The following is a 16,199-nucleotide window of genomic DNA, read 5'->3' as shown; positions in this document are numbered from 1 at the left end:
TGCAGGGCTGAGAACAGCATATTTCAACCTTTAATCCATGCTCCTGTTTGACAAACATAAAAAATTCACACACACTCTCCCAGAGATTCAGATATATACATCCCACCATGCAGATGGACTACCCTCTACAAATCCTCTCAGCCAAAAGTTTTACTTTTCATGGTTTGTATTCCTAAAACAATTTTCCCTAATATACTGCTACCATATTGGCATATATACTCCTAAGAAATTGTTATATACCCCTTGAAAATCACTGGTTTAGAGAATCACTACACTTACTCTAGGCTAAGAATTCAAGCCTTACCCTCAAGCAGCTTGCCATATCAGGGACCTATGAACACATCTAGAGATATTCAGCAATGCAGAAGGCAGCATTCAGTAGGTACTCAATAAATAATTATTACCTGAACTGATGAGCTAAGAAAGGGCCCCAAGAAGAGCATATAGCTGGCTGAGTTACTTGACAATTAGCAGTTACCACAGTCAGCTATTCTGAAGGTACCCCACACACATTGCAACTTCCAGAATTTGAGTTTATGATCACAAAAAAATCTAACCATTGTCAAGAAAACTTATCAAAGTAAACACATCATGTACCAAACTAAATGACCTTTTAAAATGGTGTGTAAATTGTGACCAAGGAAACCTGTGAAATAGCTAATTCCAATCAAAGAGCCCAAAGAATATTCTTGGGACTGGAATGCAAAAGAAAGAAAGAAGCAAATCAGTTGAGAACATACTAAAGAATAATGAGTAGCAGAAAGGCGGGGCCTTGAATGGACTCTACAAAAAGGCAGGGTATGTTTCCAGATCTAAAGATGTTCTAATATTAAACAACCAGCACACTTTTTAAGAGAATTATCCCCATAGTTGGCAAAAAAAAAAGCAATCCACTGTACCAACCTCTGCCTAACAGAAATGTCTCTGAAACATCTAACGCTGTTCTGGTTAGAGGATGGAAAACCCTGGGTTGCCATCTCCCTCTTCTGTGCCTAAAGCAGATATCGCTATGGAATGATAGCTCTTTCCTGAGGGGCCCAGCTGCTTCCAAACACAGGCACTCCAGGCAGCTACCACCAAGTCAGAGTTGGCTCACAAAATGAATCCCCATTCTAATTCCATATATGCCAAGCATCTCTCTGACCTAATAACTTTGGTCTGAGCTAAGAAGATGGTTCCTTATGCTGCCATCTACCTGGTTTCCAAGCTAGGTGGTGTACCTCCCACTATAATTAGAAAACTAGCATTCTTGAGAGTTTGATTAACAAGGAGTGCACCTCTAAGTCTCTTCAAGTCTAGATGGACAAAAATTAAAACTTGAGGCCCTGCCACACTGAAGCCAGACCCTGGACTGGAGACATCCCTTCAAAGTATAATAGTTATTTGCCAGGCTAACAGCAACTAGCAGGCCTCTCTCCCTGACATCTCTTTAGCTGTATCCTGACTTACTCAAGCAAGCATATAGGAGTCAGCAGCTGGCAGACAGGTGTGCAACTTACTTTACTCTATCCTCACTTGGGGTATCAATTCCAAAAGACATTGCTACATGGGAGAACAGTTCAATCATTTCAGTTCTGAGAAAGAGTGAACACCAGCTGAAGAGGATCAACTGCTACGGGGAGAGTATTCTGAAGATCTAACAGTAAGAGGTAGCTAAGAAATTCACAGTAGAGTGTGACCAAGTTCAGAGTGTGACATCAACAAGATAAGTTCAAGACTGTGAAATATCTCCCAAGTAGAAACAACAGAACTTTTAAAACATGAGGGCTGAGGATGAAGAATCAAATATAACTTCAAAGACTAGACAGAAAAATAGCCACAAAGAGAAGTACAACAAAAATGTGGGGTAAAACAGGAGATAAGCAGCCAGAATAGATTTGCAGGAGATTAGCTGGTGGGAGATCTGCTGGTAATCTCCAGGTAAGAGATAAAAGATTAGAGATGTATATCTGGGAGCCACCCTCCTGCCTGAGGGAGAAGAGCAAATAAAGCAACGCCTGGGGGCAGACATAGAATAAGGGCAGAAAACTGCAAACCGTATTAGAAGGTACTTTAGTAGCTACAGAAACAAGGATGCTAGAATCTAAGTAATAATATTATTACTTTATTATTACTTTAATAATAAGAATAATATTATTCTTTTAATAGTAGCAAACACATACAGATACCATTCTAGGATGCTTGACATATTTTAACTCACTTAAACAACCCTATGGAAATAGTTGTTATTGTTACTCCTATTTTATAGATGAGGCAAATGAAGCACAAGAAGTAGGTGACTTCCCTATGGTCATATACTGAGAAGCAGAGCTGGGATTTTGGTACCAAATCAAAGCAAATCTGCATCCAAAGTCTGCACTATTAACCAATAGCTGCAGGCCCTCTCCTCAGTTAAGACTCCTGTCTCCACCACTTAATTCAAGCAAACCACTGAACTTGTCAGAGTCTCAGTTTCCCTACCTGTAAAAGGGGGAATAACACTTGCTCTCCCTACCTTCCAAGGCTTTGGGGAGCATCTGATGAGAGGATCAACAGGGAACCCTCTGTGATTTAATAAAGCCCTGTATTAAGGGTAAGCTGTAGTTGTTCCCCATCAGGCCCACTTAGAGTTGAGGTCAAGGAATGTAGATTTTCAATGACATTTCAAGTGCCATTGGTTAGATTAAATTTCCATGACTCTGTTAAAATATAATCAGACTTCTTTCTACCATCCAGCAATTGGTGTCTTATATTGAGCATACACTAGAACATGATGCCTTTCTGGACAGGATGCCTTAGTCCACGAAAGGACCTCTGAAACCTGGGGCTGTAAAAACTAAGGACACTGAGGTGACAGCTGCCCCGCAGAAACGATATAAAGAAATTCGGTGATAGAAAAGGTGGTTGCATTGATATTCTTATCAGTAAAAATCATAATAACAACAGCAGAGGGTGGAGGTAATTCTGCCTCCAACCGCAGCAACAACAGGGTGGTCCAGTGGTTTTAGTCCGAATCCCTCCAGCTCTGCGGGAGAGGAGGGATGCAGCCGCGAATAAACTAAAACGCACACCCCTCCAGACCACTGACTTTACTTACTGGTCCCCTCGCGTCTACTCGCCTTTCAGCTCTACCTTCGTTTCGCATCGCCCCAGGATCTCCCTAAAGCCCTCGGAGGAGGGGCCGCGGCATGCCCCCATGCGCTCACCTCTAAAGTTTTCACCAGGATCTTCATGTAGAGCTCGGAGATGCCCAAAGACAACCCAAAGGCCGAAGGCAGGAGTATGAAGCCGAGCACCAGAGTAAGCCAGGTGTAAACGATCTTCCCGGCCAGCTCCGCGCTATCCATGGCTCGGCGCACCCAGAAGGGGTCCACGGAGGAGGTCCGAGCGCGACAGCTTTCCCTGTCCCCAGTTAGTCGGTTGGCAGCTCCGGGAGCAGAGGTGCGGGGCCCGGCTCCCCGGAGTCAGCGCCGCCGCCGCCTGCCTCTCACCTCTGCAGGGAAAACAAGAGAGGACGGGAAAAACTTTCAGGAGGACAGCAATTTCCTTCCTCTAAGGGCTCCACCTCGCCGCGGCCGGCTGACTCTTTCTGGGCTGGAGGCCCAGGCCCCCTGCTGCCGCTTGCGCAGACCTGGTAGCGCCCGCCAGGCGACCAGGGCTGGGGGTGAGCGTGGAGACACGCGAGCGCAGCAGGGAACGTGTCCCACCCTGTGCCTGATTTCAGTTGGGTGGTGATTGGGGCAACTCAGCGTTGAGTCACGGAGGCCCTCCCGGAACGAGGATCCCTGCGGCGCCGTGCACCGCACCACCTCACACCAGCCGCTGGCGGAACTGACGCCTGGTCCAGGACTGCGCTGCTGGTGGGCTGGCTCGGACGCCCAGCGCCCAATTTCTGCACCCTGCCCTCGCCCCACCTCCTCCGCCACCCAACGGGGAGCTCTAGTAGGGATCTGCACGGAAAGCGCCGCAGCCTCCCGGGCGGCCTCCAGTCTTCCCCGCGCCCCGCCTCGCCAGCACTCCCAGCGGAGGTTCTTCAGGGAACAGAGTTTTCATCTGCAACACGTTAGAATTTTCTCACCCCCGGAATGAACTACTGACGTGTCCGGAACGCTTGAGAAGGTCCTGCTTGTGTGTGTATAAAACGACCTCTCCGCAGGGCTGTCAAGGAGAGGGAAATGCCCGCGGCGCTACTGAGCTGCGGCTTCCTCCGCTTCCAGGTCTCCCACTCCCTCTTCTCCCTCCTCCTTCCCCTCCCTACTCTATGGAGCTGCCGGGCGAGATCTTGCTCTTCCTGAAAGTGGAAAGTTTTCTCCACGAGTCGCCTTCCCGGCTCAGCCGCCGTTCCCTTGGCACAGAAATCCTTCCGCCGAGGGTCGCTCTCTTCCTGGGGCAAGATTCCAACTACAGCTTCCCCTACCTTTCACCCAACACGATTCTCACAGAAGCCACAGAAAAACACCAGGCCCCCGCAAGCTTCATCCAGCTGACGCGCGCTTCCAGGGAATTCAGTGCCCGCATCGCTGCCTCGTTAGCCCTTCTTAGAACAGTAAAGGGCAAAAAGCTTGTACGGGTATTTACTTCATTGCGGTTCATGCCTCTTAGAAACCTGATCTGTTTTTAAGAGTAAGCATAAGAAGGGATGTTGAGATGTAGTAGATAAGAAAATCAGGCTCCCCCCGTTTCCAGATCGTCACTGAATGGGACCAAAATCTCGTACAGGTCTCTTTTGGGTGTAATTTCAAGCTAGAAAAACTGGGACGGCAAGCAAACTGAATTCAAAGAGTGTTGACAACAAATACTGCGAAAGAGGCTGCCTCGGCCCAGGGTGTGGAGGAAATGGAGAGCGGAAGAGAGGAGAACCCCCTGCAAAGAATGTAAATGTTTGGCTTCTGCACCTCCTGCAAGGCAGGTATCACAACTCCTTACCCCACTAGGAAGGGAAAAAAACTGTAACTTGGTCCTAAAAACCAAGCTGAGAATTAAGAAGTGTCAGGAGCTTGGCTTCTCAAAATTAAACCTCTTCATAGTCTGCCATTTTACGAAAACAAACAACAACAACAAAAAAACACACATGCCAAAATTCGTCCAAAGTCTTTGCTGGAAACAAACAAATATTTAGCACAAAACTTCAAAGGTTATATTGACTCATTTAACACCATACATTCAGGCAAAGCTCTTACCCTCCTTTTATTTCCTCAAAGGAAGATGACTAAGGAATGCTGAATGATTGTACCAAAGTTTACCCAACAAGTCTCAGTGCAGGTAATTTCGTTTAAGGATGGCCTTTTTCTGCCCATCCAGACAGAGGAGCTGAGTGCCCACAGTCTCCAATGATTTCTTGTTGTTCATAACCAAATTTCATGAACGAGGTTTACTTCTTTGGTTTTGGTTTTGGTTTATTCTTTATGTAAGAATTATTGTCCCATAAGGGACTTCCCTGGTGGCACAGTGGTTAAAAATCCGCCTGCCAATGCAGGGGACACGGGTTTGAGCCCTGGTCTGGGAAGATCCCACATGCTGCGGAGCAACTAAGCCCGTGCACCACAACTATTCAGCCTGTGCTCTAGAGCCCGCGAGCCACAGCTACTGAGCCCATGTGCCACAACTACTGAAGCCCGCATGCCTAGAGCCCGTGCTCCGCAACAAGAGAAGCCACTGCAATGAGAAGTCCACGCACCGCAACGAAGAGTAGCCCCTGCTCGCTGCAAGGAGAGGAAGGTCACGCCAGCAATGAAGACCCAATGCAGCCAAAAAATAAATAAATGAATAAAAATTTTAAAAAGAAAAGAATTATTGTCCCATAACGGAATGGTGGAATGGTAATAAAGTGGAGTCTGAAGTCTTAGACTGACTCCAGACTGACACAGACACTTGTAAGTTTGAACAATTCGTTTAGTCTTCTGTGCTTCAGCTTTCTCATCAGTAAAATGGATTCTTTTTAGTGTCAAATGTGATTATGAGTTTGAAATTGCTCTGTTAAGGACAAAGCTCTGTGCAAACATCGAAGGCAGCTTGGTGCAAGTGTAAAAACTCTCCACCTTTTTTTTTTTTTTTTTTTTGGCTGCGTTGAGTCTTCATTGTTGCACGTGGGCTTTCTCTATGGCGAGCAGGGGCCACTCCTCATTGCCGTGTGCGGGCCTCTCACTGCGGTGGCCTCCCCCGCCACAGATCACAGGCTCCAGCCACTGGGGCCTCAGTAGTTGCAGTGTATGGGCTTCAATAGTTGTGGCTTTCAGACTCTAGATCACAGGCTCAACAGCTGTGGCACACGGGCCTAGTTGCTCCTTGGCATGTGGGATCTTCCCGGACCAGGGCTCGAACCCATGTCCCCCGCATTGGCGGGCAGACCCTGAACCACTGCGCCACCAGAGAAGCCCAAGCTCTCCATCTTTATCTCACCTAAAACACAGGATAGCCAAGATAGGTTCACCTCTGCAGTGATGAGGGAGGGAGAGGGAAGAAGTAATGGTGGTGGTCCCCAGGCTCCCTTTCACTCACCTCACCTGCCCTTTTTTGCACACCTTAAGGCTCTTTCATTTAAACCTAGGAAGGATCCTCCCTCCCTTCCTGCACTTACAACTCCCTTCATTTTATTAGTTTCCTAGGGCTGCCATAACAAATTACCACAAACTTAGTGACTTTAAGCAACACAAATTGATTCTCTCAGTTCTAGGAGCCAGAAGTCTGAAATGGAGGTGCCTACAGGGCCAAGCTCCCTCCAAAGTTTCTAGGGGTGAATCTGTCCTTGCTTCTTACAGCTTCTTGGGTAGCTACCAGTGTTGCTTGGCTTGTGGCAGCATACTCACTGCCTCAGTCTTCACATGGCCTTTTCTTCTTTTATCTTATGAAGACACTTATCACCCTGGATTTAGGGCCCATTCTAATGCAGGATGATTTCATCTTGAGATTTTTCACTTAATTATACTTAATCTGCAAAGAATTTTTTTTTTCCAAATGAGGTCACATTCGCAGGTTAGGAGTTGGGCATATCTTTTAGGAGGCTACAGTTCAACCCCCCTACTCTTACCATATCTGTAAACTGGGGATAATAACACCTACCTGGAGAGGTTGTTATTGGGACTTGAGATTATACATTTAAACTTTAGCTGATAGTATATACTCAGTAATGAGGTTGTTCAAGACAATCCTGTTTTTCACCTGTTGTCCTGGCATATGTGTGTGTGTATATATATATATATATATATGTTTTGTTTTTTGGCCGCATTGGGTCTTTGTTGCTGTGTGCAGGCTTTCTCTAGTTGCAGCGAGCAGGGGCTACTCTTCGTTGTGGTGTGCGGGCTTCTCATTGCAGTGGCTTCTCTTGTTGCAGAGCACGGGCTCTAGGTGCACGGGCTTCAGTAATTGTGGCACACAGGCTCAGTAGTTGTGGCTCGCAGACTCAGCAGTTGTGGCTCATGGGCTCTACACAGGCTCAGTAGTTGTGGTGCCCGGGCTTAGGTGCTCCACGGCATGTGGGATCTTCCAGGACCAGGGATCGAACCCATGTCTCCTGCATTAGCAGGTGGATTCTTAATCACTGAGCCACCAGAGAAGTCCCTGGCATATATTTTTAATGACGCTTCCTTTCACTCTCAAAAATGTCCTGGTTTGAGTGAAAAATCACATGGTTCCCTTATTCTTACATAATTTCTAAGATCCCTTCCAGTCTTAAAATATTAGACTTTTGATAAAACCGTCAAGTCCATGCATGACCCCTTGTCAACATCTGAGGCCAAATGAAGTTGTATAGGAGAATGAAGAAGAGGGATTAGCAGGTAGTCCAGAGCTTCTCAAACTTTAAAGTGGGTAGGAATCCCTGGGGCTCCTGGGATTGAAGATTCTTCCTAGGGCTGGGATGGGGCCTGAGATTCTGCCTTTCTAAGAGCTCCCAGGTGATGCTGATGTCGTTGATGTACAGACACACCTTGAGTAGCAAGCCCTTAGAGTTCAGACAAGAGGGGAGTTTTATATTTAACTAATGACAAAAGGCCATGGGAAAAACAAACCTACGGTTACCAAAGGAGAAAGGTGGGAGGAGGGATATATTAGGAGTTTGGGATTAACAGATACACACTACTATATATAAAATAGATAAACAACAAGGACCTACTGTATACCACAGGGAACTATATTCAATGTCTTGTAATAACCTATAATGGAAAAGAATATGAAAATAGAATATGAAAAAATATATATATATTACTGAAACACTTTGCTCTACACCTGAAACTAACACAACATTGTTAGTTACTTCATGAATAAAACTAAATAAATAAATAAACAGGAAAAGACCGTGGGAGTCCAGGTAATTCTCCAGGAGCCAACGCAAGAAGAATTGATTCTGAAGAGCTCCTCCTTACCTGAGGACTTGTTGTATTATCTGCATCTTTTTCCATACCCCTGCTTTGACAGCAATTGTGAACAGAGGAGTTTAGGCTACAAACCTTTGAGCGAATGTCAATACTCTCATGAATAGATGCCTATGGCAAATAAGATGTCATAGTTGGAGCCAAATGGCAGATATTGATTTAATTTAAGAAGGAGGAATCCACACTGGCAAAGGAGAAATCTGGGGGTGTAGCAGATTGCTGAAGCATTTTTTGAACAGACAAGTCTTGCATTTCTTGTCTGCAGTCTCTGTGTGAGACCTCTCTTTTCTCTCATTTCACACCTTTCTTGGGCCTTCATCATACCCCACCTTGATTTGTGTATTTGCTTCATCATCCCACTGTAAACTGCTTAATACCAGGAACTGTGTCATTTATCTGTAGCTCCTTCCCACTCTTCTGCCCCTTCCACCTGCACAGAGTTTTACTTCATGCCACACTCTTGTTCAAAGCCAGCAGTGACTCCCTAATGGTCAAAAATTAAAGTCCAAATATATCAAATATCTTAGGCTGGATCTTAAAGCACTCCAACTTTAACTCCCTGACATTCCGGCAAAACCTTTCTCACCTTCCCCTGGTTTCTGCAGAGCTTCTTATCTGGTTGCTTGATCACATCACAGTGCCCCAGCCCCACTCTCATCCTCCCACACCCTGCCCTTTGCACACCAGTCTCCTGACCTCTCATCCAAATCTCTCACTCCACAAGTTTGGGATCCAACATGGGGATCCTTCCTGTTACTGAGTATGTCTATTCCAATTATGCATCCCAGAACTGGGGAAATAGCCACAGGATGGATTCGGGAATTCATTGGGCCCAGTGTTAGATGCACCTGAGCTAAAACACCATTGTTCACCTGACATCCACAAGCTCCTATTTTCACTGATAGACCAGAGTGACATTTTGGGTCTCTAGCAGTGAGTGTCACTTCAGAAATAGTGTCCAGTAATCCCTGAAAAGTCTGATTATTTCCCTTTCTTCAAAGAGCAGTCACCCTGATAAATGGCCTTAGGTCCCTTTGTAGAAGACTGGGAAAAAGAATAACATTATAAAACTTTGGCAGTCTTCAAGGGGACCCGGCCTCCCCTTCTTTCAAGTGGTTCTGGGTCTGTAAACTGGCTAAAGTTTGTGAATTAATCAAGAGATTGTGACTCTTTGGGGATTTGAGTTAGACATCTGTTGACTAACCTAGAACTTTTCCACTTATACAACTGAGAATTTAGGTGATTGCCATCTATTTCTTTTGATCAGTTATTCAACGCCACAGGTTTCTTTGAGTCGGACTATTCTGATTACTCTATACTTTGACTCTGCTGCCCATTACAATCGTACTCACTTTGTCTTTGGTAATCAAATACAGCCACTTGGTACCTGGCTTCTTGGAGTCCTGTTATCCTCATTGCATTTAGGGACACTAGTTGAATAGTAGCAGTTCCCACTGTAAATTCTGACCTACAGAGAAGAGCAACCACCGAGCTCTTCAAAGATTCTGGGGCTCCTCTCACAAACACGTTTCTCAAAGCTGAGGTAAAAGGTATGTCTTTGGACCTTCCCAGGGTGAATGATCAGGTCTTACATGATAAACCCACTCTAACATTCCATGTCCCTAAGCCTTTGGATGCTTCCTCTACAGTATACCAACACAATTCTGGCATTTGAACTTATTCAGTGTAGACCACTTATGGATCCATGTTTCAATAACAAATCAAACTGTTAGAGTTCTTTCTAACCCCTTGAGCTAAAACGCGAAATCTAGAATTTCTGCTTAGTGGGTCCATCTCAATAAATTCCACCTGATCCAACTTTCTATTCCTCCCACCATGCTCTCACACCCTTAATATCCATTTCCATGCAGAGTCCCTAGATTTCTGCCTGTATAAACTGGAAAAATCATTCAGTTCTTTTGGAGCATAGCTCACCTTCTCATGGAGGTACCTCATACTTTGTACCTCACCTTTCAGGGCCTGCCGGGACTTGAGTTTAATTACAGTTCTAGAAGCAAAGAGTGACAGAGTTAGGTCCTGAGGAGGATCAGCAGTGTCTTGCAGGGCAAGTACTTCAGGGGAGGCCATTACAGGTTCTTTGGACAGAGGTAGAAAGCTGCTTCTACTGGCAAAGATGACTCAGCAGAATTTAGGGGAGGAGTTCGGTGTTCCTAGCTTCATCAGGATCTGCCCATAGATGTCCCCATGCCAATTTTCAGGATCCTGTTTCTTCCCAATCAATGCGCTCACTTTTGTGTTGTAGTTCAGCCACTGAAGGATGAGACTCTAGGTTTGGTTTTCAGAAATGTTGGCCAATGTCTATAGGAGATAAGAATTTCCTTCTGGGCAGATAAGAAGCTTTCAGACCATTTATGTGAAGTTCAACCTGAGAATTTGAAGGCTTTTTCTCTTCCCTGCTGGAGGGCAGTTAGGAGCAACTAGCCAATTTCATTATATTCCTCAGTTTGACTAAAATGTTCTAAAATAGCTAATACATGATCACCCAGAACTTTGCCTTCTCCTGCTATTGATTAGAAGTATCCAATGGCCATATTTTGGGTATCTCTTACTTATTATGAAATGGACTACCAGTGCCCTTTCTAGCACTGAAAATAGAGGCATTAGTGTCTTTAAGTCTAGTTGAATTAGAAAATGAACTCCAGAAAACTCATTCTTGAGATTCTGTTCTTCTTTAACCAGACCCACCCAGGTTATCTAGAATAATCTCGCCTACTTAAAGTCAACTATGTACTTTAATCACTTATAAAAAATAATGTCACAGCAGCACCTTGATTAGTGTTTGATTAAGTAACTGAGGAGCCTGACCAGGTGTACACATCAAAAAGACCGTCAATCACACATGTGAGAAAATAAGAGTAAAAAAGTAAAATAACCTCTAAATATTACTATAAAAGCAGTTGTGACTTCATGCCCTGTAGGGATTCAAGGACTTCTGGAGTCCCTGAGCTATCCTTTGAGAATTACTGACCTACATAAAAGTATTTCTCCAACAAAAACATGACAGTGCATGGAGGCACATTACTTAAAGTGAAGCTGCCTAATACCTCATGCCGTACTTTATGTCTCATTTAATTTATTTGAATTAAATTTTATGACTAAAATAATGAGAAGAGCCAAAATTGAATAGTAGGTAACATGTTCAGATGAGGAACATAAATCTGCTTTTCCTTCTGAAGTTCTCAGTTCCTGGGAGGTCTCTAAAAGTGTGAACATTTCCTCCACTGACTGTGATTCTGCTAGAGTGCATGTTTTTAAGAGCTTAGCCCTGAAAGTCAAGCAACTAGTTCATCTGTGCTCAGTCCAGGAAACAATGAACCTATTCCAATACTGAAGGAAAAACTGACACGGTGATAGAGTCTATCAGTCTCCATGATGGAGCATTCCCAGGTAACTTTTCAGGGATAATTTTGACATACCCAACTTTTTCTTTATGGATGGCCTTAGAACCTAATTCTTGGATCCAGGATGTGACCCTCTGAATTCTAATCTACAGTCTGATTGGGAACCACTGTGATAGGACGTGATATCTGAACCTACAAATGTTCAGATCAAGTCTCCAAAGTAAGAACCAATGACAAAAATGTTTCATCCCAGGGCACACTGTTATGATATAGTGATATATTCAATGCACACTTGCTAAATTGAACAGGATGCCCCAAAAGGACAAGAGTGTGGCTTCAAGGATTATATACACTGACGGAAAAAAGTCTCTGACAAGAAAGCCCAGGCTCTCCTCTTCCCAATCCATTTATTCACCGGTTATATGTAAATCAGCAGTCAGAAATCAGAGGGCCTTTACAATGATCCATACAATGTTTTTTAGAAAATTTGAATTGATTGCCCACATATTAAAATATTCACACTAAGATTAGAATTTCTGGATTCTCTTAGAATCAGGCAGCACTGAGCCATTCCTATAGGACATAACCTCTCCTGTGTACTCTATGTCCATCCCCCTTGTGGTCTTTTGTCATCACCATGGCACTGATGTATTTCTTATAGTAGAGTGGACTTAAGAAGAAAATGACATGTACTTTTTACTTAAGTACTTATCAAAATTTTTCTTAATCCCAGCCTACTTCCTCATTTTCATTACCTGCCCAGCTTCTTTCAGTAGTTATTTAAATTTGAATATAGTTAAATTTCAGCTATTCCTGATTAGGCAGAATTTCTTCCACCAGGAATTCTATTACCCCATCACCACCAAAGCTTTAGATTCCATTATTTAGATTTCAGTATTCATCATTATTTAGATTTCATTATTCATCATTATTTAGATTTCATTATTCATCATTATTTAGATTTCATTATTCATCATTATTTAGATTTCATTATTTTTTTTCTTTTCTCTTCTTTCTTCCTTTCTTTCTTATTTTATTTTTTGTTAGAAAGATTAGAGAAGGAGTTTGATGGCCAAGTGCCCTGTGTCTCCAAAACAATATTAAGACAGAAGATCTCACCATAGAATTTGGCACCTCTGGGGAAGGGGAGAGAGATGATAACAAAGGAAAATAAAAGTGGAGGATAATAAGAATGTTGGCAAAATTTTCCATTAAGAAATGGTTCACTTAGGGAGGGTCTTCTTCCTCAGACAGTTGTAATCACTTTTATCCCCAGTAGTATCCATAACTTATCAATCTTCCCAAAATATGGCTCCAATTTTGTAAGGATCATTATATTATTATAATAACCACTAAAACCTTTAACAGATTTTTTAAATTGACTTTATATTTGAATTTTCTGGATAATAACAACATTTTGCTCAGATGCTGATACATCATCTAGCTACTCTCTAGAGAGAGTGGGTAAAGTACTCATCTCTCTGGTGAAAGTATTGCACCGTATCTACATGCACACACATATATGCATGTACATAGGTCTTGCTTGTTTGGTGATTCCAGGCATGGTTTCATGATGTATAATTCTCTAATGGTCTAATCAATCCCACACTGAAATTCATTCATGACTGGAAAACTTGTCATAGAGATTGATTTTCTGTCTCTTTCCTTAAAGTATTCACATGTCAGGGAAAATTTTTAAAACTTTTAAAAATAAAAAATTTAAAAGACCAAAGGCAGCTCTGAATTATATATTTGGGCAAGTGGTAATAAATGGAAACTAGTATTTTAAATATTATTCGGGAACATACCTTCCCTTCACTAAGGCAGAATAAAAATAAGTAGGTTAGTAGTTAAACTGTCACTCTTATCCCAGAATTAGTCTTGGAGTCTTCCATTCTGCATGTTCATAAGTTAAAACCTTTTCAAATCAGGAACGTTTCCTTTAATTAATGAATGGCTGTCACCACCCTGTAATATATAGTGCTAAAGTTCACCTCTGCATTTTGAGCAGAGAGCAACTGGCTGACAAAGACAATAAAAAAGAAAACAACCTGCTGACTAACTAATAGCTTCAATGCACTCTGGCCTCTGTTAAAAATAAAATCTTTTCAACTACCATAATGACTGTTATAACACAGTCCGATTATTTATAATGCTTCACCCACTACTCTTTATCTGTCCCCTCCCTGGAGTCCTGAAGAAAAACACGACCCTTATCAAATCAGAGTTTAGTTGAGCAAAGCTTGATAGAGATAATGGTGCCAAGCACTTCCTGATTGATTTCTAGGCTTCAATAATCTCCACAATTCTTATTGTTAATTTAACAAACCAAAACGTTTTTGTTTTATTTACATTTTAGTCTGTCACATATTGCTCTCATTAAAAGACTAACAACACATTGGGCAGAACTTCAACCTAAATGCAAAGAAAACTGGTCACTCAACTTTGTCCATGAGTAAACAATCAGGTGAAAACCATCGTCTCCCCAGTGCTTCTCAGATGGAGTCCCTGGAACCCACAGGGGACACAGACATATTCTCAGGGGTCCATAAGTCCTCTGTGAGTAAGTAGTGGCCATCCACTTTTTTTTTTAATTAATTTATTTATGTATTTATTTTTGGCAGCGTTGGGTCTTCGTTGCTGCGGGCTTTCTTTAGTTGCGGTGAGCGGGGGCTACTCTTTGTTGTGGTGCGCGGGCTTCTCATTACGGTGGCTTGTCCTTGCGGAGCATGGGCCCTAGGCATGCAGGTTTCAGTAGCTGTGGCATGTGGGCTCAGTAGTTGTGGCAAACGGGCTTAGTTGCTCCACGGCATGTGGGATCTTCCCGGACCAGGGATTGAACCCGTGTCCTCTGCATTGGCAGGTGGATTCTTAACCACTGCACCACCAGGGAAGCCCTCCATCCACTCTTTTATTCAACGTTTCTTAAATTAGCCTAAACAAACATGTTAGAGATCTGAGAATTCTCTGGTTTGAGTACCCCAAGAAGATGGTGATATGGTTCTGAGTCTGATGAACTTAAAACCAGAGGAAGTATTCTTTGGAACCAGGGAAAGCCCAGCCTATGAGTCTGTCACTAAAGACCTTAAAAAGCAGATGGTTCACCTACACACGTGTGTTGAATGAGTTAAAGAGAACATCATCTTGCTTACTTTTGACTGAAGCTTCAGCCTCTTAGATTTTCCTATTGACCTGTCTTTACAAAAGTACATCTGGTGGGGATTTTTTCCATGACTCCTACCTGGAAAATACCATGACCCAGTCTCCCCAGACTTCCTAAAGCCAAAGCCACGCCAATGACTCCACAGCAGAGATTCAACAAGAGAGTCTGGGAATGAGCTACCCTGAGGAGGCAGGCTCTTCCCATAGCACTCCGATGGGGTTAGAGAGGATGAGACAGAATATCAAAAATGGGGACCCACCACGACCTTAGTGTGATCATCTCCTTTTGAGACAGCTAAAATGGCCTTTGGTTTTAAAGTCAAAAGCTTGATTTGGTTGGGCTTTTGTGGCCAGTTCATAATAATCAGATTCACAGGAGACTGAGGTACAAATCTGAATGCCAAGTGCCATGTACTATCCTATATATTTTTTTCTAGTAACCAGAACATTTTCAAAATATAGTGCCTCTTGCTTCAATGTGTCAAAGGGATGGAAGGCCAAACTCACAATCAAAAGAAATGAGAGCAAGAGAGCAGTATAGCGTAGAAAATTTTTTCATCCAGGGCCAAGAGAAACCTGAAGCAGAATCACTACTGTGGAGCTGAAAGATGAGTGACCACCATCCAGTACCCCCTCTGGTCAAGCTGCATGATAACTACGTGATGACACCCAAGTCAGCCTCTCTGGTTTCTTTTCTTTTCCTGATTTCACCTGGACTCCTTGCCTTCCTTCTTTAAACCTGTTTCTCAATAGTCAGTGAGGTCACAGATTCTTTTCACATTAGTCATTTTCTGGTCATTCTTCTAGGACGTTTACTCTAGTCACCTTCATGGATGTTCCCCACATCTCTTTGGCAACACGTTGACTGTTTTTTTTTTCTTTTTTTCTGATTTATCTTTTTTTTTTCCCTGCTACCAATGGCTCACTATGCATGGTTTCATTCATCCCCTCAAATCATTTTTGGAAAACAGTGAGAATAAGAAATCAAGAAAAAAAATGATGAGCAAAGAAATACATATATATATATATATATATATATATATATATATATATATACATTATTTTCATTCTCAAAGGATGTTCTTATTTCCAAATTCTGGTGATCTGAGGATGTCTTACTCCATACTCTACATAATGACCTTTAAAATAATTTCCTAATGAAAAAGTCCATTCATTCAATAAGCAAATATGGAGGGCATACTATGTATATGCCAGATAGTATGATAAATCTTGGAAGTTTGAGGGGGAATAAAATAGTCCAGTGCATGCGAAGAAATTAACTATCAAGGTCCATAAGTAGAGAATAAGCGAGAATGAATCCACTTTT

The 16,199-nt window shown here is 42.9% G+C and overlaps 1 protein-coding gene across 5 annotated transcripts in view; it reads right to left on the bottom strand.

Annotated features, from left to right (window-relative positions):
- GPAT3 (glycerol-3-phosphate acyltransferase 3) overlaps positions 1-4,243 on the bottom strand; it is a 57,364-nt gene extending 53,121 nt beyond the window's left edge. Inside the window, exons 1-2 of one of the 5 annotated variants that reach the window (XM_019932866.3) lie at positions 4,058-4,243; positions 3,186-3,472 (exon numbers count right to left, since the gene is read on the bottom strand). In XM_019932866.3, the coding sequence (XP_019788425.1) occupies positions 3,186-3,326 (141 nt within the window). In that variant the 5' untranslated portion in view covers positions 3,327-3,472; positions 4,058-4,243. Of the gene's footprint in view, positions 1-3,185; positions 3,978-4,057 lie in introns of those variants that run through there. The other 4 variants (XM_073805415.1, XM_019932868.3, XM_033857190.2 and 1 more) reach the window with 4 other exon arrangements.
- Positions 4,244-16,199: the final 11,956 nt, after the last annotated feature.

Source organism: Tursiops truncatus, chromosome 5, assembly GCF_011762595.2.
Source record: "Tursiops truncatus isolate mTurTru1 chromosome 5, mTurTru1.mat.Y, whole genome shotgun sequence".
Classification (NCBI taxonomy): domain Eukaryota; kingdom Metazoa; phylum Chordata; class Mammalia; order Artiodactyla; family Delphinidae; genus Tursiops; species Tursiops truncatus.
Note: the sequence above shows the minus strand (reverse complement) of the source record. Positions and strands in the feature narration are given on the sequence as shown.